We start from the raw sequence: 26,494 nt of genomic DNA on the forward strand, positions 1-26,494 counted from the left end.
GCATATAAATTGAGGATTTGAGTAGTTGAGATTGCGAGACCATGCCTTGCAAATAAATCATTAATTATACTTGATAACTCGTGCTTACACTATATTTTTACATGTGTAGACAAGTTGGTGTAGATATTCTTGATAGTGTGGCTTGGTACAGTATCTGTTATATATGTGGTTGATCTATGATGTGCAAATAAATCACTAAATATCGAGTTTAAATTGATTTTCAATTTGGGTGAGAAGTGATCACTTTGACAATAACCGTTTGATTATAACAGTTCATAATGATAGCCGGTATCGAATTTTCAACCACTGGCAAATCTGTCAAGAGTACACACAGCCATTCTACCTCAACAATAGTTGTGTCTAACACTGTGAATTCTGCTTCCATGGTTGACCTCGTCAATATGATCTATTTGCAAGACCTCCATGAAACAGCAGCACCACTAATAGTGAATACATATCCACTTGTGGTCTTGATCTCATTAATATCGGATATCCAATTTGAATCACTATAACCCTACAGTACTGATGGGTACCTAGTATAGTGAAGTCCATAATTCATAGTACCTAGCAAGTAGCACATGACTCGCTGAAGCGCATGCCAATGATCATCACCTGGGTTAGAAGTAAAACAGCTTAATTTTCTCACAGCAAATTAGATATCAGGCCTTGTAGTACTAGCTAGGTACATGAGTGATCCAATTATGTAGGAGTATCTCAGTTGACGCCTAGCAACAAAGTATTAAGCTAGGATCATAAGGTGACGGAGTGATCTTTCTATCCATGTAGCCAAATCGTCTTAGGATCTTTTTTACATAATGGGATTGTGAAAGTGTAATCCCATTATTACCTTTGATCAACTTGATGTTTAAAATCACATCAGTGTCTCCCAGATCTTTCATATCAAAATTTCGAGACAAAAATGATTTAACGACATTAATCACAACAAGATTTGTCCTACAAATGAGTACATCATCAACATACAAGCATATATAATACACACATCTATCAACTTCATTAACTACAAAGCCTGCAGATATTAAAGTTCTATCAAACTTCCAATCCATTGCTTAGGATCTTGTTTTAGACCATACAAAGATTTCAGCAACTTACATACCTTGTCCTCCTAACCTTCTAATACAAACCTATCAAGCTTATCCATATAGATTTCCTCATCCAACTCTCCATTAAGGAAAGTTAGGCAGCCAAAGGAAAGTAATACTCTTATCATGGTCAATCTACGACAAGTGAATAATTATCAAAGAAATATTCGCCTTCTTTTTGGGTATAACCCTTAGCCACAAGCCGAGTCTTATATTTTTCGTTAGTACCATTAGGCATAAGCTTCTTTTTTAACACCTACTTGCAACCCACAGTTTTACAATCATAAGGTCTATCTATGACTTCCCATGTCTTGTTGGCGAGAATGGAATCCATCTCGCTATGAATTGTTTCCTTCCAGTAGTCTGCATCTAAAGATACATATGCTTCTGAAATAGACTTGGGAGTATCATCCACAAGGTACACGGTGAAATCATCACCAAAGGATTTTAGTTCCTTTGTCTCTTACTCCTTGGAGCTTCACTGTCATCCTCCTCAAGAACTAGCTCATGTGGTTCTTTAGAATACTCAATTGGTTTGGCAGGTTCAGGAATTACCTCAGAAGTTTGACTAGAAGTGTTATGTATATCCTTCATGGGAAAATATTCTCAAAAAAAGTTAGCATCTCTAGATTCCATAATTGTATCAACAAGCATGTCGGGTACCTCAGATTTAACTACTAAATACCTATATGAAATGTTGCGATGAGCATATCCTAGAAAGACACAATCAACTGTTTTAGGTCCTAGCTTGTGCTTTTTAGTTATTGGTATATTGACTTTCGCCAAGCATCCCCAAGTGTGCAAATAAGAATGTGATGGTTTTCTCCCTTACTATTTCTTGTATGGGGTTTTCTCCAGGAACCCTATTTAGAATTTGACATGAAGTAAAAAAGGCATCCCCTACCATGCCTTAGATAAATCTGCAGTGTCTAACATGGCATTAACCAAGTCAGTCAGGGTGCAGTTCTACCACCCAGCTACCCCATTTGATTGGGGCGAATAGGGAGGCATTCTCTCATGAATAATTACATATTCCTTACAGAATAAGTCAAAATCATTAGAGAAATACTCTCCACCACGATCTAACCTAGGTATTTTGATTTTTCTTTCCAATTGATTTTCAACTTCTGCCTTATAGATTTTATACTAGTCTAGAGCCTCGTCTTTAGATTTCAACAAATACACATAACAAAGTCTAGAAGCATCATCAATCAAAGTCATGAACTATCTTTTTCCACCCCTTGTCAACACACCATTCATTTCGCATAGGTCTGAATGTATGAGTTCTAATTGTGCCAAATTTCGTTCCTTTGCTTCCTTGTGAGGGTTACGAGGTTGCTTAGATTGCACACAACTTTGGCACTTAGAACCTTTGACAATGGAAAATTTCAGAATTAAATTCAAGCTGGAAAACCAAGTCATACAACAAAATTTTATGTGGCATAACCATGAGTGTCAAACACTAGTCTCATCTCTATTAATATTGCCATAAATATGGTTCACAGATTTATTGCAGAAATCAAAAAGGGAAAAGAAGAAGAAGCCTCCACACTCATTGCCTTTACCAATAAAAAGTCCATACTTCAGCACAACTACTTTATTGGACTCTAATAGCACCTTAAACCCATTTCTACAGAGAAGAGATCCGCTAACTAGATTCTTGTTTATTGAAAGGACATGTTGCATGTTCCCTCAGTTGGACGATCTTTTTCGAAGTAAACTTCAGATCTACTGTGTCAACACCATGAACAGAAGCATGAGACCTAATCCCCATTAAGACGGAAGAATCTCGAGTGACCTAATAAGAAGAGAACATTGAAATGTCGGCACCCACATGTACATTAGCCCCAGTATCAATCAACTAGTAGATTGATTAACTAAAAGAACAATAGGTAAATTACCATACCCACTAGTTCCATCTCCAATATTGCCAATGGTCATGTTTACTGACTTGGTGTTCTTTCCTTGATTGACCTTCTTCCCTTTGCATTGTTGGCAATCTTTAGCCCAATGGCCAACCTTGTCGCACATGAAGCAAGGTTTAACATCTTTGTTCATCTTCTTCTTCTTGAAGTTGGTAGTTTGTTTGGCCTTATTATTTTTCCTTTGAACTTGCTGTTAGAGGATTGTTGCACCATATTTGCGCCAGACTGTTCATTGCCTCCTTTGTTATGCACATCCATAGCTCGACCTTTCTCCTCAACATCAAGAGACGCAATTAGACTCTCAACAGAGATTTCTTATCTCATGTGTTTTAGAGTAGTGGAAACATTCCTCCACGAGGGAGCCAATTTGGCAATGATGCCTCCAACCACAAACTTGTCGGGTAAGACACACTTTAGGTGTTCAAGTTCCTTTACAATGCACTGAATCTCATGAGCCTGCTCGACTACTAACTGATTATCAGCCATCTTATAGTCATGATACTGCTCCACGACACACAGTTCACTGCCTGCATATGAGGCACCAAATTTTGCATTTAGTGTGTCCCACAACTCCTTTGCGTCCTTTTTGTGCATGTACACATCACAGAGAGGATTGGCAAGAGTGCTAAGAACACATCCTACAAAGAGTGTGTTGACTTCCTCGAACTTCTTCTCCTCATCAGAGGAAAGAGTTCCTTCTGGCCTACCAAACGCAACCTAGTAGCAGTTCATAGCCATAAGCCACAAAGTGGCTTTGACCTTCCATCTCTTAAAGTGCACACTGATAAACTTGTTCGGCCTCAGTGCACCGGCAAAACCAGCAATCTTGAGATCAAAGTGCCTACAATAAGGTTTTTGGATTGTTGGACAAAATAGCACTTTCAGATTTAATTTAATTTAATTCTTGATATAACATGAACAAGAATAGATCCAGACAATCAATATCGATGAGGTTTCGACTAGCTCCGATGAGTCTCGACTAGATTCGAATATCACTCAAGTAGGGCTTGACTAGCTCTGGCGAGTCTCGACTAGATTCGACTATCACTCGAGTAGGGTTTGACTAGATAGCAATGTACGTCCCCATTAGCGACATGTGATGCAGAGGCCCGCATGATGTCAAAGTAGTAGACAATTATGAAGATGATGAAGTAGTCGAAGTAGATCACAATGATGTAGAGGAAGCATATCGTGAGTAGTCACGATGAGCGCTTCCCAAAAACCTTATTCGCCCTCTCCCGATGTAGGATCCCAAGAGCGACGGGTTCTAGAGGCCTTCTCTCCCATTCGTTAGGTCACACTGGTGCATCGAGATGGAGTAGACTACATGCGACAGCACAGTAGAGAGAAATTGGCAAAACCCTAATTGTGTATATTATTTGTGGCGACGGCTGGCAGATATATTTAAAGGGAGAATTGCACGGTTGAGGTGTAGCAAAAAGAATAAAACTGCAAAAGGAATCCGCACCTGCGCACGCAACTGGACCCAATTTCGATGAACCATTCACACAGGTGCCACGTGCTCATGCCCTCTACCCCCACTCCCTCCACAGCTACAGCCACAGCCCAACGAGGCGAGCAATCGCACACGTGCGTTCTTCTAGTCCTCTCATCCACACATGCTAATTGGGGGAAGTAGAGAATCCCTTTTAAGTTGGTCTCTCTCCACCTCTACTAGAAAGGTGGGACTAAAAGATACATTCCCACCTCCATATAGTTGGGCCTTTGAGATTTATTTGGAATTACTCAAATATAATGGGCCGAGCCCATATATTCTAACATCTTCTATAATCATCTTGTTGTGGACTGGTTTTTGGGATATCCGGACTAGGCATATTGATGATGGTTTGTGATACATGAGCGAATGCTGATTATGATGATGCGTGAGTTTTCTCTCCGTGGTAGAACCATGTTGTACATCCTTGCCAGATAACATGACATCTCAAGTGGGTCTTTACTTCATCATAATATTGTGTCTTGTTGTTTCCAAACTTTACACAACGCTACTACAGAACCTGCCATAAATGGTGGCTCATCACTGCTGGTTGTGCAAGAATTGGCACTGAAAATATATCAGTGTCAGTTCTTAACCTTTCGTGCCTGAACGATGATGGAACAACTAAGAACCGGCACTAATACTAACTATCAGTGCTGGTTTGTGTTACAAACAGGCATTGATACATAAGTGCCAGTTTGTAACATGAACTGGCACTGATAGTCGGTATCAGTACTGGTTCTAGCCACCAACCAACACAAGCCATGCCCAAAGCTAAAATTTTTATTGGATTCAATTTTGTGTTCAAGTCCTCGTGTCAGCTTGATTGCGTCCCATAAAAAATCATAAGTCTCAACCCTCTCTCTCATTCCCCACCGCCCTATCCTCTCTCTCTCTTTCCCCACCGTATCACTCCTCTCCTCTCTCTCTCTCTCATACGTCCCGATGAGATCCACGGTGAGCTCGGCAATGAGGACAACCACAACGAGATCAGCAATGAAGAGATACATGGCAAGTTTCGATGGGAAAGGAAGCAAAGGGGCTAGGAGGAGCGCCTGGGCTACCTTGTCTCAACGATGATGAGATCCAGCGACCACAATGACTACCACGGTGATCTCGACAATGAGGAGCTCAACCACGGTGACCTCCACGGTGAGCACAGTGACGAGGAGATCTAGGTAACCATGACGGCCACCATGGTGATCTCGGTGACAAGGAGATCAACCACAACAACCTCCACGGCGAGCACGACGGTGAGGAGATCCAGTGACCACGGCAAGGAGCTCAATGGCGAGCTCATCGGCTATGCCCCGCCCCTCTTCCTCTGCAGGTCTAGTGGGAGGGTGATGAAGTGGGGTTGTTGCAGGCGTTGGTAGTAGACGAGGAGCAGCAACAGCCGTCACCGAGGGATTTCATGAACAGTAGGTGACAATGATTGGCGGAGGAGCTCCATGAGCGAGTGGGTCAGAGGTGGTGATGCGTGGGCATGGAAGATCAGTAGAGCATTTCTATGTTGTGGTGGTGGCCTTCGTGCCACAACATTTCTGCGTTCCAGCAGCGACGGAGCACGCCATCACCTACGGTGACTAGCGGAGAAGCGCGCCGGCGGTACTGGCAGTTGAGTCAGATCGTTTCTTTTTTTCCTCCTGGTCCACCTATCACTACTAGTTATGGCTCGAACCGGTAGTGATGGTGAGTTTCTATGCTGGTTCTAGACCCACAGATGACGATTTTGAACTGCCACTGATGACGTGTTCTGGTAGTAGTGCTATGACATGGGATCTTCCCACCATCTCTTACATTACGGAATGCAAAAGAAAGGAATTTCTTTGACTCCATCTTTGTATTTTTCACTAGTTCTTACTTTACTCATCCAACTCCTATCCATCATTTAGTGAAACTACTGAAACAAAATTAAAGGTCCAAATATTACTAATTTATTTTCTACTTATTGAAAAGACTTTGTGGAGTAATGACCCTAAACTGTAAGGCTGAGTCTACGATACTGGCTACAATAAAAATCCACTTGTTCTTATGACTTATTGTGGCAATACTAGCTCAGTTGTTCAAGGTGTGATTCGTCCATATTTGCCCTACTAGTTTCCTGTTCTTTTTTCGTGCATACATGCATTCCCCCATTGAAAAATTGAAAAATTTAAAAGGTATAACTAAGCAAAACAGTATGCCAATGAGTCCTGATTTAATGTGTGCAACCTCAAGTCCTCAAGTCCTGAGTCAATGGAGAATCAGAGATTGGAGGGTCAGGGGCCTGGTTGCTCGGCGCCTCAGCCTATCGGTCCGTCAGTCGCTCGGGGCTAGGAACCTGCATGCAGTGATGGAAGTATGGCCCGATCTTCTGACAAATAATGTGATATGTCCATTTGTGGAGCTTCGATGTTGATGATCCAAAGGTTCTGACCAGAACAGATTGAGCAAACAAGGCTTTTCCTGCATGTGAATAGAGAACACAAGCAAGAGAATAGAAGATGCAATCGGAAATACTATTGTGAATATAGATGAAGTTCACAATGTTGGGTTCCTCAAACTAAACAAGCAGTAAAACTGCAATGTGGAAGAATAATCTAAGAAAAACCCAAATTGTTAGGGTGTCTATGGCTAACTATATATAAAAATGACACCATGATTCTCTCGGGCAATTGTGGCATGTACAAAACAAATTTTGTAGTGGGGCTAGATCCGTTGGAATGATCATCTTGTATCCTTTCTAGGCTATATTTAAACACCTCCGTAGGACTCTGTATGAAAGAGATATGATTCGATTGACACATGGTTGTCTTTTTTATCTGAATTGAATTCTTAGTCCGAGTTGACTTCTTGCAAACCTTATTTCTACTTCCCAATGAGTTTTGAGGTGGGACCAAATCCATTGGAATGTAGATGAAGTCCTCTTTCAATATTATACTCACGCATCTCCATTGGATTTCAGATGAAAGAATTTTTAATACTTTTATGCAAACCTATCAGTAGATTCTAAATTTGATTTGTATCTCGAATCCAAGTGGGACATCAATTGCAATCCGAATTGGCTTGGCTTTGAAGTGGCATGATAGCTTGTAAAAGGTTGGAAAAGCTTCCTTGTCTTGGAGCCAAGTTTGGCAAGAGGGCCCCAGCCCATAAGAACATATCAAGGATAATAATATGATAACATATAATTCTCTAATATTAAGCAGTAGCATATTCTCATCAAATATAAATACAAGCTTCGTACACAAATGTTGGAGGAAAATAAACTAGCCTGAGGATAATTGTTGAAGATTACTATCCAGATCCTTCCGGAGCCTTGATCTCTAGACCCTCAGCTAAAGGCTCAACCTCCGAAGTCATCAGGTCCCTTCACGGTACCTCTTCATACCTGCGAAGCCTTCCCTTGGCTTAACCGGCTCGGTTTCCCGAAGCCTCGGTCCCCCAAAGCATCGGCCTCCTGAAACTCCAGCCTTCCGGAGTCCTACCTACCGAAGCCTTCACCTCCCGAAGCCATGCCTCCCGAGGCCCCCATCTCCAGCTGCTCGGGCCCACTTCCCACAGGCTACAAGGTGAGTCAGCAGGCTTTAGGAAAGATCTACCGAAGGGGAGCACCGGTCATGCTTTACCTGCAAGGAAGTGACCGGCATTAAACGCCTAGGCTAATGGACGTTGCTGTGACACTCCGGTCTAATGGAGGCTATCCTGACACCCCTGACAGTGCGGCACCAGGCCGCAATTGGCGATCAGCTTGCCGCCTTGAGGGGGCAGGCACCACGATAGTTACTATGGTGGATATTTGTCTCCAAGGTAGGGTAGAAAGTAGTTATCCGGGATAAGGCCCAGTAATTCGGTCACGTCCCAGAATTTGTACGTTATGATAACTTCTACGCCAAGCTACACATGACCCTATAAATAGGGGGCCATGGTCGCCTGGGAGAGGAGAGACGAGCTAGATGGCAAAAAAGACACAGAGGTGAAAACACACAAAGTCACATTGTGATACTCTTCCCAGATCGATCCATTTTTTCTATCATCAATACATTCGTGTTCCTTTCTCTTAAACTTCATTTTCTAAGCTTGAGTCTCCTCCTTAGAAGAAACTCTCACCGTACTTGCTGGGGCAAGACGAACTCTTGCTCCAACAACAAATTCACCAGTTGTTTCTCATAAGTGATCATATCCAAAGATAACATTGTCATATCAGGTAGGGGTGACACCGAGGGTTCACCAGAAGGGAGCCTACAGTGTGCACCGGTGTGGCCATTGGCGGTGCAAACTAGAAGACCAACAGAGGGAGCCACTGAGATCTGAAATAGGGGCTTAGAGCAACCGTTGAGATCTGAGAAGGGCACTGCCGCAAGCAGAATGTATGCAGGCGGTAGGTGGGTCAGTAACACCGTGGCAGGCTCGCTAGTCAGTAGTAGTAGACAGTAGATTCTTAGATGTAGGCGCGTGGTGGCGGGGCGGCATATTCTGTTAGCTTTGCAGTGGCATGGGTGGAATAGGGAGCTAGACTGGGCTTTGCCACTTTAGCTGCTGGAGTCTCACAGGTGGAGGCACAGTAGGACGCTGGAGTCTGGGCTGGACGGTGGACTCATGGAGTGCGTAGAGTTTTTATTTTTATATTTTTTATATCTAATGTTTAAATAAATATACTTTTGATGGCAAGATTTGCAGAAATAGGCGTCTACCGCTCCCTGAAAGAGCTGCAACCCCTTTAGAGGGCAGTAATGATGCCACAGTGGAAGCGCCACCCCTTACCACCCACTTAGAGGGCGGGTAGGGCCCTCCCAATGCCTGCCCCTCTTACCACCCTCTGAGAGGACGGTTAGCCCCCTTGTCACCCTCTCAGGGGCGGTTAGCCTCTGGCCCCCACCCTCACCCCCTCCACCAGTATAAAAAGTCTAAAAATCAGTCAAAATAGCCATTTAAATCTAGAAAAAAAGAAAGAGAGGGGGGAGAGGAGAGGAGAGGGGAGGAGGGAGAGGAGAGGAGAGGAGAGGAGAGGAGAGGGAGGCAGCGCAGCGAAGCTCTACTGTTTTTGACCTGCGGATTTTGGATCTCGGTTTCTGGTAATTTTTTAGACTTAGGTTTTATTAGTAATTAAAGTACCGCTAGATCTAGGGTTTAGTGGAATAACAGTAGTTATATTATATGCGATCAAGGGTTTAGAAAGGTAGGATATGTTGTTTGTGGTAGGATAGCCGTCAGATGCATAGTATTATTTAGTGTATGGTAGTTTCGATTATCTAGATTTTACGGAATAATGATGTAAGTAATAAATATAGCTAATTAGAAACTTTATTAAATAGATGAATGATTAATTAGTTTAAATTGGTTAGTTTGCTTAGGAGCAATATTAAATAAACGTATTGTTAGGTGATCATCGGTGTCGGTAATTTTGTTAGAGTTTCGATAATGATAAGTATAGTTTTCTGGTATTAACATTGGATATATTTTTGGATATTTCCAAGGATGTTCGATAAATTATATTTTCAGATATATTATAGTGAATGTCAAATTAGTTATGGTCCTAGCAGTGTAGATCTCTCTGGATTTCAGCATGTTGTCAAGGGACTTAAAAGAGCCTATGAGAGGACCAGTGGGTGTGTGCAAGTGGTTGATGCATCATTTTCAACTGGATCCCCAGCAACATGAGCTTAAGCTGAGAGTTGTGCTAAGCCATGCTACTCAGGGGTACTTTGGGGAGCTCGTCCCGATTAATACGACATCTACTTGAAGGCAGTACGTAGATATATCATGTGAACTTGGTCTCCTGCTTGTGCTGCTAGCTGAGGCATACCAAAAGGATCCAACAGAGATACACTTTGCAGAAGCAGTAGTAGGAACAAGTCAGGCAGTGGTGGATGAAACAGACCCAACAACTGTGGGGGATGAACAAGATGTTGGGGATGTGCGTGAGATGCAACCGAGGGGTGTAGACAATGAGGGGGAGCACATCCCTAGCATAATTGAAGACATGGAGATGGAGGATCAAGAGCTAGAGGAAGCCATTGCCGATGAGAGAAATACTCCTGTTCCTGCAGAGTGGAGAAATTAGGAATTTTCAAATCTAGTGGTCGGTGAGGCTCATCGGACACCGTAGAAATATCATGAGAATGAGGTGTCCCATGGTGCTATGTACCCTAGTAAGGAGGTGTTATTGATGCACTAAAATTCTGGTCGCTGTCTCTTCAGAGGCAATTCAAGGTTGTGAAGTCGAGAAAAAGAGAGTACGACATCAAGTGTTTGGTTCATGATTGTTCGTGGTAGGTGCATGCATTCAAGGGGAAGTGAGTTGACTACTGGGAGTGCTCAATAGTTATGGAGCATAATTGTCACATTGAGGAAATAGAGTTCTCCCATCAGAATTTGTCATATGCTTTTGTTGCCAATGTTATGTACGGAGAGATTGTACACAACCTAAAGTATGAGCCATGGTCAATAATCTGTGCTATTGAGGAAAGGTTCCAGTACACAATAAACTACGCCAAGGTATAAAGGGCAAAATAGAAGGCTATTGAGATGAGATTTGGGACATACGAAGATTCATATGACAACTACCATGTCAACTAGCCATAATATGTGCGAGAAACCCTATTAAGCATTACACCTCGACTAATGTGAAGTATAGCAGGAAGTGAGTATTACAGCATGCTTTCTTTGCATTTGCGGCAACCATCAAGGCATTTAGGCATTGTCAATCCATCATTTTCTTGGACAGGATGTTCCTTACTGGGAAGTATAAAGGACAGATATTATCTGCAATTGGGGTAGACGGGAACAACTAAGTCTTGCCACTGGGGTTTGCCTTCATGGAGAGTGAGAACGAGGACAGTTAGTATTGGTTCCTTGAGCGGGTGAAGCATGTTAATGTTCTGGACTGGCCTGATGTATGTTTGATTCATGATAGACATGCAGGACTGTTGCAGCCTTTCCTGGATATGAAATACGGCAGTGTTCAATGGTGTGTAAGAGCAAAGTGGCCCAACTTGAAGAGTAGGTAGTGCATGAAGCATATGGGTGCAAACTTTAATAGACAATTCAAAAATAAAGACTTGATGAATCTTTTCAAGAAATTATGTAGCTAAAACTAACAAGTAAAGTTCAACGCCCTAAGGGCAAGACTAGACGAATTAACCACGAAGTAGCCAGCTAAACTAGGAGACACCGGAGGTGACATGATTGTTCTAGGACCCATCCCAACAGATACTCCCCAGATAGTAAAGAGGTTAGGGTCAGCTGCTAGGAACTTTTTGCAGTGGATACAAAATGAGCCAAGAGAGAAATGGGCATTGATGTACGATATTGGAGGGGCAAGGTATGGGATAATAACAACTAATCTTGCTAAGATCTACAACTGGGTCATACGGGGTATGAGGTCCCTCCCACTTATTAGAATTGTTGAAGGTATTATACACGGGACTTGTAGATATTTTATTGATCGCTACGCAGCTGCTTCAAAGGAAATGAAAGATAACCGTATGCTGTATGGATCGATGCTATGTGAGTACATGGAGAAGGCCACAAAGAAGGCACATATGCACCGCGCCAATCAGGAGGGAACTTTGGAGCACAGGTTAGTGTCTTGTGCCATGATAAGGGTCATAGGGGTGGCAAACGTGAGTGCCATGTGCAAGAGTGCGTGCTTAGGATTGAAACATGCATCTGTACATACCAGAAGCCACAATTGTTACACAGGCCGTGTACACACGTCATAGCTGCATGTCAGGAGCATAATATGCTACCCAGACAATATGTTTATCACTACTTTATGAAGGATTAGATACTAAACATATGGAACTATGAGCTTTATGGCTATGGCATAGTTGATACGTTTACAAGTAATCCAGGTCCCTCACGAATCTATGTACTAGACTTTGAGAGGATGAAGTACACACTGGAACATTGACAAACTCAGTGGATTCGACATGATATGGATGAACCTGAGGCAATTCAAGCGTGAAGTGATGCAGCAAGTGCGATGAAACAGGTCACACATACAAGTACTATCTGAAAAATGCACCTGGTGTGTAGATGGGGTCATGACGGTGGTCAAGGTTAATGTATTTAGCGTATCTTGATGTTATATTTGTAAGGTTTCGCCTCACATATGTACGTTGCATTTGGACCTTACATTTGTATTTTATTGTGTACCTATATGTTTTAATATGTTTCTGTAACTTTGTGTATGTGTATGTTATATGTTGTTCATGTAACTGTGTGCATATTTTCATGTAACAAACTGTTTATATTTGGTTTCAATGAAGATATGACGCACCCATCGACCCCTGAGCTTCTTGACCCTGCAGTGGACAAGAAGCACCACAACTTCTTGTATGTCGTTCACCAGACGGAGTTAGGAGTTTTTCGACCACGTGGCCCTGGGGAGCTACTTACGATCAATGATTGTTGGAAGCACCGGTATGTCGCTAATTAGCTACGTATGTGTCTGTTTATTTATTTATTGCATGCTCTACATTCACTTTATATTCCCAATGGTTCAAGTTGGCAACAACTGGACACCTACTGTTGTGTCGTTTAGTGGAGTCCCAGGTGATAGAGAACCCTGAGGCAGTGGTGAGGCGATTCTATTTCGACTGCTCGCTGATTGATGCACTGGTCGACTGATGGAGGCCTAAGACCCACACTTTCCACCTCCCCTATGGCGAGATAGCTCTGACGTTGCAGGACGTAGCCTACCTATCAGGCTTACCTTGCATCGGAGCTACCGTTGGAGTCATCGACGCGAATGTAGACTAGATGAACGTCATGCACCAACAGTTTGCCCCTGTTCAGTGGACGAATGACGCACCCGCCTACATGCCCGAATTCCTATTTGATCCGCGAGAGCCCACGAAGAAGTGGATCCTCCAGTTCCATATACCTTACAATTTACCTTCCTATTTACTTTACGATTCCAAACATATTTTACTCATCATCATTTGCATTACTTCTAGCCTGCATACATCCATCAAGATGTTGGTGTGTACTCGGTCTCGAGGCACTTGGAGGCCTACCTGCTTTGGTTGTTCAGCTAGGTTATGTTCACCAGCGGCCAAGGCCACCTGGTGTCGAGGACCCTTATTCCGTACGCGAGGTGGATCGTATATGCGGAGCCCAGTGATAACCCCCAGTTGAGTTGGGCCTCCGCTGTTCTGGTGGCTATGTATCGGGTCTTGTGCGACGCGTGCACGAAGGAGCCACAACCCACATTTGATGGGTGCCCACTATTGCTGCAGTCGTGGTTGTACGAGTGATTCGTGATTGGCCAACTCGTTGTGGACCAGTCCCCGTACCCTGAGGAATAGTACGGCGAACCCGAGGAGGACGGGCCCACCATGGGCTCGATAGTGTCGACGTCAGGTACATATGAAATATAGTTATGCTTCACTTGCCAAATGTTTTAATTCCGATTTCTTACTACTTTTCTCCACAACCGCTGCACGAGCAGGCCCACAGCATGTAGCTTTTTAGGTCACAGTTCGATCATCTGTGTCCAGAGGATGTGGTTAGGACCCCCTATAGCCACTTGTTGATACAAGCCCGTGCACCTGTCGGTCTGTCTCCGTTGTGTAGCCGCGAGGAGGAATAATTGCTTACGAAGAAGCCACTCGTCTTTGACATCTACATCGAGGAGTACTCACCCCACTATGTGATGAGGAAGTTCAGATGGTTTCAGGATTTCCCCCTCATCAACATTCGCACGGTTTCAAGCCATGTTCATAGGTAACTAAAATCAAATGTATAATACATAGCATTCATCTTATTTATAGTCTATCTAACGTGGTTGACTTGCAGGTATACACGAAAGGGCCAATCAGGTGGCAACCTCTGGGCAGATCGCTTGGCGCCATATGTCTTGGTGTGAGCCCATGCCCTTGAGGATGTCATCGAGGAGCCTTGTCCTTTCGCCGAGCCGAGCTTCGAGGAGTACCTATAGTGGTACGTTCCATGTACATGTACACGGATCACCTACACCCCATATATTGTCTGCCATCACGTCACTTCGACTACGGAGGCCTACCCGGGCCATTGGGACGAGGACGATGCATTAGCAGTATGTGTAATTAATGTCTCTCATTTATCATATAATCTCATAAGAACCACTATAAACTGAAATTCTCATTTCATGTTTGTTTCAATAGGCTGATATCATATACGATATCCAATAGGGACGCGGCTGGAACCATGGACCGCCACAACCAAGGGATACAGCGGCGGATGTAGCGGGATTTGTCAAGCGGGTTTTCGACAAGATCGCACAAGCCCTGAAGCTTACCTCATGCTGATCCATCGCAGATGTCACTGGTGGTCCTTCCAGGTCGAGTGGTCCATGCAGAGTCATCCAGGAGGTCTGATATGCAACAACCTCCACCGAGACCGACATCCATACTGCCACCTGGACCACACCCTCCAGGCCCAGACACAACAGGTACACATTTTTCATACGCACGACGGTTAGCGATATTATTTTGTTACTGATGCATTAATTTCAAAAAAATTATTAGGTGCACCTACATACTTATTGACACTAACACCTAGACCATGCCCAGTGCCGACACCTTCACTGCTCATAGACCTCTCAGGTAATGGGTGCCAATACACTACTGCATTCAATATATTCAATAGTATATCTAATATATTGTGCAGTTACTACGGTGATGAAGCCAAGACATCTTCATCTGCACCTTAGCCATTCACATGTCCACTGTTTGAACCTCCACTGTTCGGACCTCTACCGTTCGCACCCTACTTCGGCACTCACACCTGGCCATATACTGTTGTATCTGCATACCATAGAGGTACAACATTGAATTTTATATTAATACATTCATTTGCATATTTACCGTATCTAAATTCATCCGTTCGTAAGTCCCTCGAGTGACTATACATGGATGACGACACCATCACAGTCGTCAAACCTGAGTGAGGAGGATGAGCCTAGGCCAAACCCTCCGTTTGACCTCGTGAGGGACTTCTTCGGGGCCACACCGAACTATGATGTCGTCACACGATCCCAGTTGCCTAGTGCTCCACTTCGGACGCAGCAGACCCAGGAGGAGGCCTCGACACCTGTGATCGCTACTAGGCCTAGTTGGTCCACTGGATGCCCTGACCTACTCTAGGGGCCACGTGAGGGCAAACCAGCGGCAGCAACTTCGGGATCATGATGGTGGGAACGGCTGACGACAGCGGGGGAGACAGCAGTAGGATTTTACCTTTGCTATTGTAACTTACATGTTTGTTTCATGATGCATCTTCGATTCATGAACTAGTCTTACAATTTTGGACGTGTCTACTTTCTATGGTCTACTTACATGTCATTACTGTATTTCTTAATCCCACGTGATTGCACACAAGCTGCATTTATTCAACAGGTTGAGTCATTCCTCATCCTCGGCTTTGTATGAACCATTCACGATATAGCTAGAAAAGCATTTCTTACAAAGCTACTTATACACGAAGTGACTACACGACACCTCTGTCGTGAGTCTGGCTTTAGACACGAAGTGACCACACGACTCAGCTTAAACCACGAAATGACAACACCTCTGTCCTGACGCAGGCTGTAGACATGAAGTAACCACACAGTATAGCTTTAATCATAAATTAAATGACAACACCTCTATCTTGATACAGGGAATCTCTACCTACCATCAATCCTATACTTCAGCCCCCAGCCAAGCCCATGCACTCAGTCCATGTACCAGCTCCTAGGCACCATAAATAACTTCACTCTCATCCATTGATAGACCATTCATTCCTCACCTCTCTCAACTGCAAAGTCTTCCTCAGCTCCACCAAGCCCACCCAAGAAATATTGGGGGATTTTCATTCACTAGGGGGTCAAATCGCTTATGTGCTTCTGTGATGACCTTTGTAAGCTTCGTGAGTCCTAGGATATCTCCGACACCTACGGCCTACGCTTCTTCATGTGTTCTAACTACCAATACGACAAGCCTCAATATGGATCATATGAGTATCCATCGGTATAGAGACATAGATCAGTTATGCGGCAGTTTCCACATCTTGTTTCATACGATTTCACGCACTGTTTTACTAATCTCACATCTTATTTTATTTGTCCAATCTCCTCCACCTATCTATGACATCATTGAATGGCTCAACATGGAGCAAAATGAAGACCAGAAGCGGTGGATCGGCATGAGCATGCGATGAGGAGAGAAGCGTACGAACGTCGGGAGTATGAGCAACAGTAGGAGGAACTACGGCTAAAGCAGTACGAGGAGGAGCGCATGAGGAAGGCAGCACAGGAGCTCGCCGCGGCTCAAGCACGCGAAGCAGAGAGGGCAAGGAAGCGAGAGAAGGCCAGTCGCGCTAAGGCGGGTGGCCTCGATGCCCTGAGAAAGAGCAAATATGCTAGGTGCACTCGTAGAGAGCATCTAGTGTGATCCGGCATATTTTCACTCACTAAGGCATGCTAGGATTAGCAGCGGCACGCTATTAGGTTGGTATTTAGGCGTACCATACATGCCAACGTTTGTTGTCATCGTGTCTTTATGGTTAGGGTCCATTCGCACAGCAACGACAAACCCCATGTCCCATGTAATGTTTGTCGCCGTATGTAACCTCTGTGCTAGGGATTATGCTAATAGTGCTTCACAACTACAATTGTTCGAAAAAATAGATTTTGTATCCCCCAACATTACGTCACTAAAAAATTACTCATAATTTTACATCAAATAAACAAACAAAAATCGACAAATTTACATCAATCCAAAATTTCCAAAAAGTAACTATTCCGTGATGCCGTTTTGACCACTTTTTGCACAACAATATTTTTTACTGAATGAATATGCATTATTTTTCAATTGATGTATAAAAAAGTTAAATTAAAAAAAATAAATTTCCAAGTGGTGGTGCTCACCGCCCTCGGAGAGGGAGGTAAGGGGCGTAGGCGCGGGGAGGGCCCTACCCGCCCTCTGAGAGGGCGATAAGGGGTGATCCTGCTACCGTGACATCCTTACCACTCTCTGAAAGGGCTTTTCAGGAGACGAAAAATGTCTATCTCTGCAAATCCTACTATCGTAAGTCTATTTATTTAAATATTAGATATAGAACACATAAAAATAAAAAAAAACTTGAGTGTGGATGCACCAAGGCACCGCATTAGGTAGCTAATTTCCCCATAAGCCCAAACTAGTGTGGGCCGACTCAGACCGAGTTGCTATCACGGCCCACCTCTGGGAGCCCAGTTGTGCGTCCTTCATCTTCCCAGAAAAATCCTATGGCACTTTCCAAACTGCCTCTACAACTATCTCTATGAATTAAGGGACTTTTCAGCTATGAATTTTGAAAAATTGTTTATAGATTGTAGATTGTAAAAGACTAGATTATGAAAAACTTTTATATTATGAATTCTAAAAAATTTTAATTGGCAGTTTAGTAAAATGAAATTTCATAATTTATGAAAAACTAAGAAAAACCAGCTTATTAGATTTTCACAATCCGGCAAACGATTTATACCAAACTATAGCAAAAAAACTATCTATTTGTTTTAGCTTCAAATTGTAAAAACTAAAAGCTACATTCCAAAATCAAAACAAATAGACCCTAAACTATAGGTCAGCAACTACTTAAGTCTAAGGCACTTTCTAGAATGTCTCTACAAGCGGTGTAAAGAGGCATAACAAGCGGTGTCTCTACTAGCATGTCTCAATTGTATGGTTTTGTTGTAGTGATAATACTGCATTGACCAGTTGAAACTGGTAATGAGGGAGTGGTGATAAGATTCTACATCCACGGCACCCTTTCCAGTCCCTAAGTGACGGGTGCAACACAAGACTGAGAAGAGGATACAGATTAAAGACGGCATGCTGGTCTACATTTCGTCGTAACCATATCGAGAGTCCCCTATTCCGAAATGTGGATGCAGCGAATGTTGAAGGTGCTGTTTGTCTTGGTGGCTTCTGCAAAAGTGTGGCCTCGGAGGCAGGCGGTAAATTGGAAAATTGTCTTTAGGTGTGCTGATTCGATACCGCATATTTCAGATCCGACGGAGGACAGTTTGGGTTTCCAAAATTGCAGTTTTCCAATTTACCGCCTGCCTCCGTATAGGCGTAGAGTACCTCTTTATACATGGAAGGGCGCGCTCCTGAGTAATGAAATTGGGAAATGACCTGAAAAAACACATGTAAGGGCGCGCCTGCACAGCCCCAGACTCCCAGCGTACGGCACACTTATCATTCACTGGGTCACTGGTCGATCACGCATCATGTGACACATGCATGGGCTCCATTGGCAAAATGTCCCATGGGTTGCTTGTCTCTAACGAATGCAATGAGCAGGAGCCAGCTACTTGCATTTGACAGCACGCGCATGCTGCATGCAATCGTCGGGTACTGACGTACGATCCACGCCGGCGCCCAAAAAGGTCACCGCAAAAAGGTTTGGTAAGATCATATTCGATAGCTATCTCAAAGTTTCATTCTCAAAATATTATTACAGTATCATCTATTACTATTACAGTATCCTCTATCACTAACACTGTAGCAGTACTGTATCACTGGATACAGGATCTGTTAGAGATGAATTTCTAGTGTTACAGTACACCACAATGTACTGTAGCACTAGAATTTGTAGATTTGGAGACTCCGTTGGAGATGGCTTAACTCAGTGTCAATTGGTAACTTAATACTCGTCATTAATATTTAATTAGTGATGTGTCTAACAAAACACGTCACTAATGTCCCTTCTGATCGGAACCAGATATAAATCTATTACTAATGAGTAATCATTAGTGATGTTAGTGATGGATCGTAACATGATCCATCACTGATGATAGTGACAGGTCAAGTTGTGATCCGTCATTAATGATTAAATCATCAGTGATAAGTCATTCTAGGCTAATCATTAGTGGTAGATTAAAGTTGTGATTTTTTTTATGTTCATAGAGTCAAAACGTCAAAATCAGAGTCCGTATGCAAAAGTTATGCTCGTTTTACCGAATACACTCTGAGACATATATCAAATTATTACCTTCGATGAAATCTAATAAAATTAGTAATTAATGACGGATCATGGTTATGACACGTCACTAATAACCTTCGACAAAGAAGGTTAAAGGGATAAAATATCCAATTTATATTACAACTACCTGATAGTAGAGGTGGTAAGGTGGCTATGCCAAGAAACACAAGCCAGAAAACACAATATGCGCACCTGCCACACCTTCTTAACTCCAAATACCCGAATTCGTTATAGTTCCTCCTGAAATACTCCAACCACCCCACGAATTGGTTATTCCTAAACGAGTCATGAAGGGGATGACGAACATACCTTGTCTCCACATTGGATCCAGAACAGGATCAGAGGGATCAAAAATCGCTACACACGTGAGGAGGAGGTCGTGCATTTGGTTTCTCATGGAACGCAAATTTGAAAACTATGTGAAAAAACGTGGCTTATGAGACATATGAGATAGACCTGCGTTAGGATGGTTTAGGTGAAAAAAAATATTTTTTTTGACCTTTTTATGTTTAAAAATATGAAAAATATTATCGGTCATCAGTGATGGATCAATATTACAACCCGTTACTAATATTCAATTAATAGTGATAGATCACAGTTATGTCCCGTTACTAATCATGATTATCATCTATCACTAATAATCTATTATAGTGATGATACAGTGATGGATACCGGATCTATCATTAATGTTGATTATTACTTATTTTTTTTCTAGTAGTGTGTAGTGTCCTTGAGGCTCCCGAGTTCAGGCGCCCACACCACACTACCTCCTCATCTCCCAGCTAGGACTAAGTACTGATAGCCACATGGCGGCGCCTGTGGAGGTCGGCACGCGGGGGACCATCGGCTCGCTGGTGCGCCAGGAGGCCGAGTACTACAGGATGATGGAAGTCGTAAGCCACGGCCACGGCAAGAGCAGCAAGGCTGCAGCCAACGGAGCAAGCCCCCGTATCAAGACGACGAAGAAGAAGGGTGCAGGTGGCGGAGGGTTCTTGCCGAGGATGTGCTCGTCGGCGGAGGTGGCGGAGGCCGTCGGCAGCGGCCTGTGGGAGCGGCCTGCGAGGGTCCGGTACCGGCATCTCGGGGAGGAGGGAGACTCTCTGCATCAACACTAGGCATGCATGCCGAGGACAGCCAGTCAGATCCAGAGAGAAGCGGTGTTCGTAATGTGGCGCGTGCATGTTCATTCTATTCCTTTTTCTTGATTTGATCAGTGTTAGGAATTAAGAGTGTTGAAACATGGCAATTAGTGTCATTTGCAACGAGTCTTGTAGAGCATTTTAGGGTTTTATGTGTTGAAATACTCCTGCTGGTGATTTCAGGTATGTGTGATGTGTACATGTGAATAATATGTATGACTTTTTTTTCAAACACATAGCTGCGCATCTTTAAATTAAAAAGAAATAAAACTTGATCAAAAACAAATGTCCCTCCTAAGTGGAGAAGCTCAACAAAAGAAGATAAACAAAACTCACACGAACACACTCTCACAACCAAGAGCAGCAGACGCACCACACAAAACTAAGGAAAGGAAAAGAACTAATCTGGCCAAAAGGCCCTCAGACCATTAAACTCCAGGCATACAATAAAGCTTAACCTCATCAAAGATTTCACTCAACAAATCCTGTGTTCTTGGCGCTACTCCATTGAAGACACAAGTGTTAGCTTAACTAATACCTAATTAGCTGCTGATGATCAACAACCTAATTAACTAAGCACCAAATTTATTAAGCAGCGGAAGTCTTAACCTTGGTTCAGTGAAGCCATTAGGTTTTGGGTTTTGACCTATCGGGGAAGAGCAGCGACAGGGTACGGTATTTAGTGTCTTTGTTGTCACTGTCAATCATTGGTGTAGAAGGCCATGTAGGTGTACCACGTCGCCAAAGGATCTTGGCAGTGGCAATGTTCTTCAAGTCATGCCTGTTCTCCCCCACAATTTGTTTGGAGCTTCCTCTGCACCACGAGCTTTCTCTGTTGGAATTCCTAGAGATTAGTATTTACTTTTTTTAGCTCTGAATAGGTAGATTCACTGAACCATAGCTTAAAATATTTAAGCTTCTTTATAGCTTCTGTTAAAAATACATTTTTATCTTTTTCTAGATCAGGACCATTATATTGCCTCTAAAATTTACACTTAAAACAATTCTCTAGATTGAATATTCAATAACGGCTACATTTTAGAAATCGCAGATGGTCAATCAAAGTTGGATATACCTAGATAATCGTACTTGTAATGAGTTTCTTAATGGCATATCTGAATTCATGTGTGCTGCCGAGGCAGATATATTGAAGAAGAAAGAGAAATTTATGTCTTATACATGCATTGATTGCATAAATGAGAGAAATTTTTCAAAGGCACAGAATATACATGCACACTTGGTTATGTATGGATTCACACAGAACTATACATGTTGGATCAAGTATGGAGAAGAAGGCATGAATAACCCTGATGGCAATATGCATGAAGGAGTTCCTAACAGAGACGATGAAGAGATCATTGATGACTTCATGGACTGAGGTGATAATATTCTTAAAAATTTGGAGCATATGGTCTACAATGCTGAGTGCAATGATGGATACAACAATAGAGAGCTTGCTAGATTTCAAGAATTTGTGCAGTAGTCGAATGAACCTTTATATCCGAGCTGTGAGGAGCAATACACATTAATGTAGGTACTTCTACATTTGAAATTGAAGGTAAGCAATGGGTAGTCTGATAAGAGTTTCACTTCATTGTTACATCTATTAGCAGTATTGCTTCCCAACGTGAATCTGCTGCTCACAGCCACGTATGAAACAAAGAAGATAATTTGTCTCTTAGCATTGGAAGTAGAAAGAATTCATGCTTGCAAGCAAGACTATATTATTTATCGTGGATAGTATAGAGACTTGCATGAGTTCCCTATACGTGGAACTCCTTGATACAAGTGTCATAATGATGGGAGGATGCCCGTAGGTACATAGGACCTTCTGCAAAGGTGATGTGCTATCTTCCTATATTTCCTCAGTTGAAGCATTTGTTTGCCAACAAAAAGGAGGCCAAATTATTTCATTGACACAAAGAGAGCCATAAGAATGATTCAAACCTGCGGCACCCTACTGATTGTGTGCAGTGGAGAAACATCAATATGAGATTCCAAGAGTTTGCAGCAGAACTAAGGAATATTAGGTTTGCTTTGAGCATGGATGGAATGATTCTATTTGATAACATGAGCAGCAGACATAGCACATGGCCAGTAGTTCTATACATATACAATCTTCCTGATTGGCTTTGTCAAAAGAGAAATTACCCTATGACGTCAATTTTAATCCAAGGTCCTAGGCATCCTGGTAATGACATCGATTTTTACCTCAGTCTATTGGTGGATGACCTTAAAATATTCTGGCCAGAAGGTGTCAACATATGAGATGAGTACAAGGATGAGTACTTCAGTCTACATGCCATGTTATTTTGCACAATCAATGATTTGCTAGCCATTAGTAATTTATTGGAGCAAACTATAAAAGGAAGCAAAGCCTGCCCCCAATGTGTAGATGCTACCGAGAGTATGTGGCTCAACAACCCAAGAAAAATAGTGTATATGCATCATCGATGGTTTCTGCCCAAGTCTCATTCATATAGGAATATGAAGAAAGAATTTGATGGCATGAGAGAGAATGCGTTAGCTCCTAGGCATTTTAGCGGGCAGGAGGTCCGTGATCAGGTGAAGAACACCAATCTTATTATTGGAAAGAGAAAGTGCTCTAGTAGTGATGAAAATGTCATGTGAAAAAAGAAATCAATATTTTAGGAGCTACCTTGCTGGCAACACATAGAAGATTGGCACTGTCTCGATGCCATGCACATCGAAAAGAACGTCTGCGAGAGTCTCATTGGTACATTTTGCAATATCCCTGAGAAAACAAAGGATGGTCTGAAGGCACGAAATGACCTAGTCGATTTGAACATACGACCGGAGCTTCATCCATGAAAAGATGATAAAGGCAAAGTGCATGTCCCCCCAGCTATGGGATATTGGTACCTTCCAAAGGAGGAGAAACAAAAAAAAAATTGAGTTCCTGCATAGTGTGAAAGTTTCTTCCACATACTCTCCAACATAAAAAAACTTGTTTCTATGAAAGATTTGAAACTTATTAGCATAAAGTCTCATGATTGCCACATGATGTTGACATAGATACTTCCTATTGCAATTAGGAATATTTTGCCAACCATTGTCAGAGAGTCTATTATAAGCCTGTGTTTTTTCTTTAATGCAATTCCACATAAGGTCATCGATCCCACAACACTATATGCCCTAGAAAGAAACATGGTGAGACTTTATGTTAACTTGAGATGTATTTCCCTCCTTAATTATTTGATATTATGGTCCATGTCATTGTCCACCTTGTAAAGGAGATAAAATAACTCGGTCCAGTATTTCTACATCATATGTATCCATATGTGAGATACATGGGCATTCTGAAATATATATAAGAAACTAATCTAAAGCAGAGTACTACATAATTAAATGCTATCCATCTAAGGAGGTTGTCGAGTGGTGTGTCGACTTCATTGATTCATCAGATGCTATCAGTGTGCCTATATCTCAGCAAGAGGGTCGGCTGGTAGGTAAAGAGACCATAAAAAAAACGCAATAACACCTAACCAGAAGTCTTTTGCCCAGGCTCACTTTCTCATTTTGCAACAAATGGATGAAGTATCAAAATATATCCAGGAGTACAAGGCATTGCTCATTCGAGAAAATCCAGAAAGGACCAATGCATGGATAATTAGAGAGCATATCAAAAGGTTCAACAATTGGTTTCGAGATCGAATCCAAGCGAGTTCATGCACAAATCATATTTATTCTCTAACAAGTAATCATTTCCTGATCTGATATGGTCTCTAGCGACCGTACCGCATCGAAATTGCATCTTAAAACCCTTCGTACTGAGCTTGTGAGTTCATATTGTCTCTGTAAACCCTATTTCTTCAACCCTAGCTTCTCCAAAACTCATTCAAACTCCAATCTAAAGCACTATTGATGTCGATTTCATGCATTCTCCCACTTCAAGGTACTCCTCTATGCTTTCTATCCAATTTACTTCATCAGATTTGGTCTACATTGTTCTTTCTTGCTCGTATTGGGTTATGTCGAGATCGGTCCAAGGAAAAGACCAATTTCATCTATTGTTGAGCCCAGGAATCAATCCCAACATATAGTACCTTCATAGATGAATATCATTACAATATAACACTTAATCGTTATTAAACATCTTACAAAAGTGACCTTCAAGGGCTAAGATCCAAATAAAACTACAGTGGAACTACGTAGAATCTAATCTTTCACAATGATTCTATAGGCTAAACTGATGTAGAAAGTATCTTAGAATGATCCATCTTCAGTTAACTCTTTCATAGCTTCTCCAACTATGTGTTTGGTGATAGCAAGAGTGAGCATATGTCGTACTCAGCAAGTTATGAAGAAACTAATATGCATATAAAGGCTTGACAACAATGTGGCAATATGGCTCTTTTGCATAAAACAACATTTAATTAAAAAATTTGAAAATCAGTGATAATTAAGTGAATAACTAATAAATAACCAACCACATCAAGATTCCAACCATCTTGACTTAACCAACCTTAGAACACCTCAACCAAGGTTTCCACCACCAAAGTTGAACAACACTTTAATCATATTCGACCAAATCGACTAAACCATCAATTTATAATCATGTGAGGTTTTTGTTTCCACTTATAACCGTGAGTATGGTTGATAAACAAGTTTTACACTTTGCACATGTTCTACACTCTACCCATAAGTCATGATCATACTTTTTTGCTGGTACTCGTTAGTACCTTACACACTACCAAGGTGTGCGCCAAGTTGATCACTTCAAAGCCATTACAATGCCCCTCTTAGCATGTGCATACCCGCTAAGGTTTCATCGCTATGTGAATACACCTCATCAATGGAAGCCCGCTCTTACGCCCACAGAACCCTACAAGTACACCGTTCCGTTCCACACAACCGGATGGTCTACACAATGCTAAGAGTATGTAAATTAATAGGCTAGGTCCATCCCATTCTAGGCTTGTGGTAGTACTATTTACTTAGAAAGAACACTCCACTAACAGGTGCTTAGATTTGAGCAACATTACCACAACCCAACCATACATCTTGTACCAGTATCATAAAACCATTGCTTAAATCCCTATACCATGTTGCTAAAAAAAAATTGAACAATATATTTTATCATTATTGCATAGGACCATTATCATATCTTGTAGAGCCATTATCATGATCTCCATCCCAAAGCAAGGCTAAGCATCAGCTACCCTTTCATAACCTAAAACTATAACAATGGCGACAAGGAAGTGTCGCTCTAGTCTCCTCACTTCAGCAAGGTATGCTGCCATCGTCAAGTCAGAGCACTGAAACTCCTTTTGCACCTGGTTCATGACTAGAAGCGAGTCCCCTATCACCAACAGTCGCTTAGTCCCAAGTGCGGAGGCTGCTCGCATTCCAGACAAGAGGCCATCATATTCGGTAGTGTTATTAGTTGCTGGAAATATAATTGAACTACGTACCTGAGGATGTCGTTGGTGGTTGAGGTCAGGACCACTCCTGCCCTGTCTCCCTTTAGTGTGAATGACCCATCGAAGTGCATGGTCCACTGCTCATTTGGCTCTAGTCGTGGTACCTACTCTGACTCGACGGACGATCACTCGGCTACAAAATCGGCAAGCGCATGGGACTTGATAGAAGTTCGGGGGTGAGTTAGAGGTCGAATCCCCCGAACTCTACTGCCCATTTTGCCGTTTTTCCTATTGCATCTCTATCATGGAGAATTTCCCTAATTGGGAACGAGGAAATCACCTTGATTTTGTGAGCTGAAAGTAGTGTCTGAGCTTGCAAGAGGCTATTAGGATGGCGTATAGCAGTTTCTGAGCCTATACCGAGCCTTTACGTCATGCAGGACCTTGCTGACGTAATATACTGGTCGTTGGA

At 42.4% G+C, this 26,494-nt stretch overlaps 1 protein-coding gene and 1 pseudogene across 1 annotated transcript; both read left to right on the forward strand.

The window, feature by feature from the left end:
• The first annotated feature begins 4,889 nt into the window (after positions 1 to 4,889).
• On the forward strand, positions 4,890 to 6,597 carry LOC133910638 (uncharacterized; annotated as a pseudogene).
• A 13,611-nt stretch (positions 6,598 to 20,208) lies between these two features.
• On the forward strand, positions 20,209 to 20,802 carry LOC133911125 (uncharacterized). The gene has a single exon (XM_062353329.1). It carries the CDS (start codon positions 20,306 to 20,308, stop codon positions 20,612 to 20,614), a length of 309 nt encoding a protein of 102 aa, XP_062209313.1. The 5' UTR covers positions 20,209 to 20,305; the 3' UTR covers positions 20,615 to 20,802.
• The last annotated feature ends 5,692 nt before the right edge of the window (positions 20,803 to 26,494 follow it).

Source organism: Phragmites australis, chromosome 3 (genome assembly GCF_958298935.1).
Source record: "Phragmites australis chromosome 3, lpPhrAust1.1, whole genome shotgun sequence".
NCBI lineage: Eukaryota > Viridiplantae > Streptophyta > Magnoliopsida > Poales > Poaceae > Phragmites > Phragmites australis.

What these genes read in the sequence shown, in the direction of transcription:
- LOC133911125 (XM_062353329.1), top strand. Translation starts at nt 20,306, where the DNA reads ATGGCGGCGCCTGTGGAGGTCGGCACGCGGGGGACCATCGGCTCGCTG.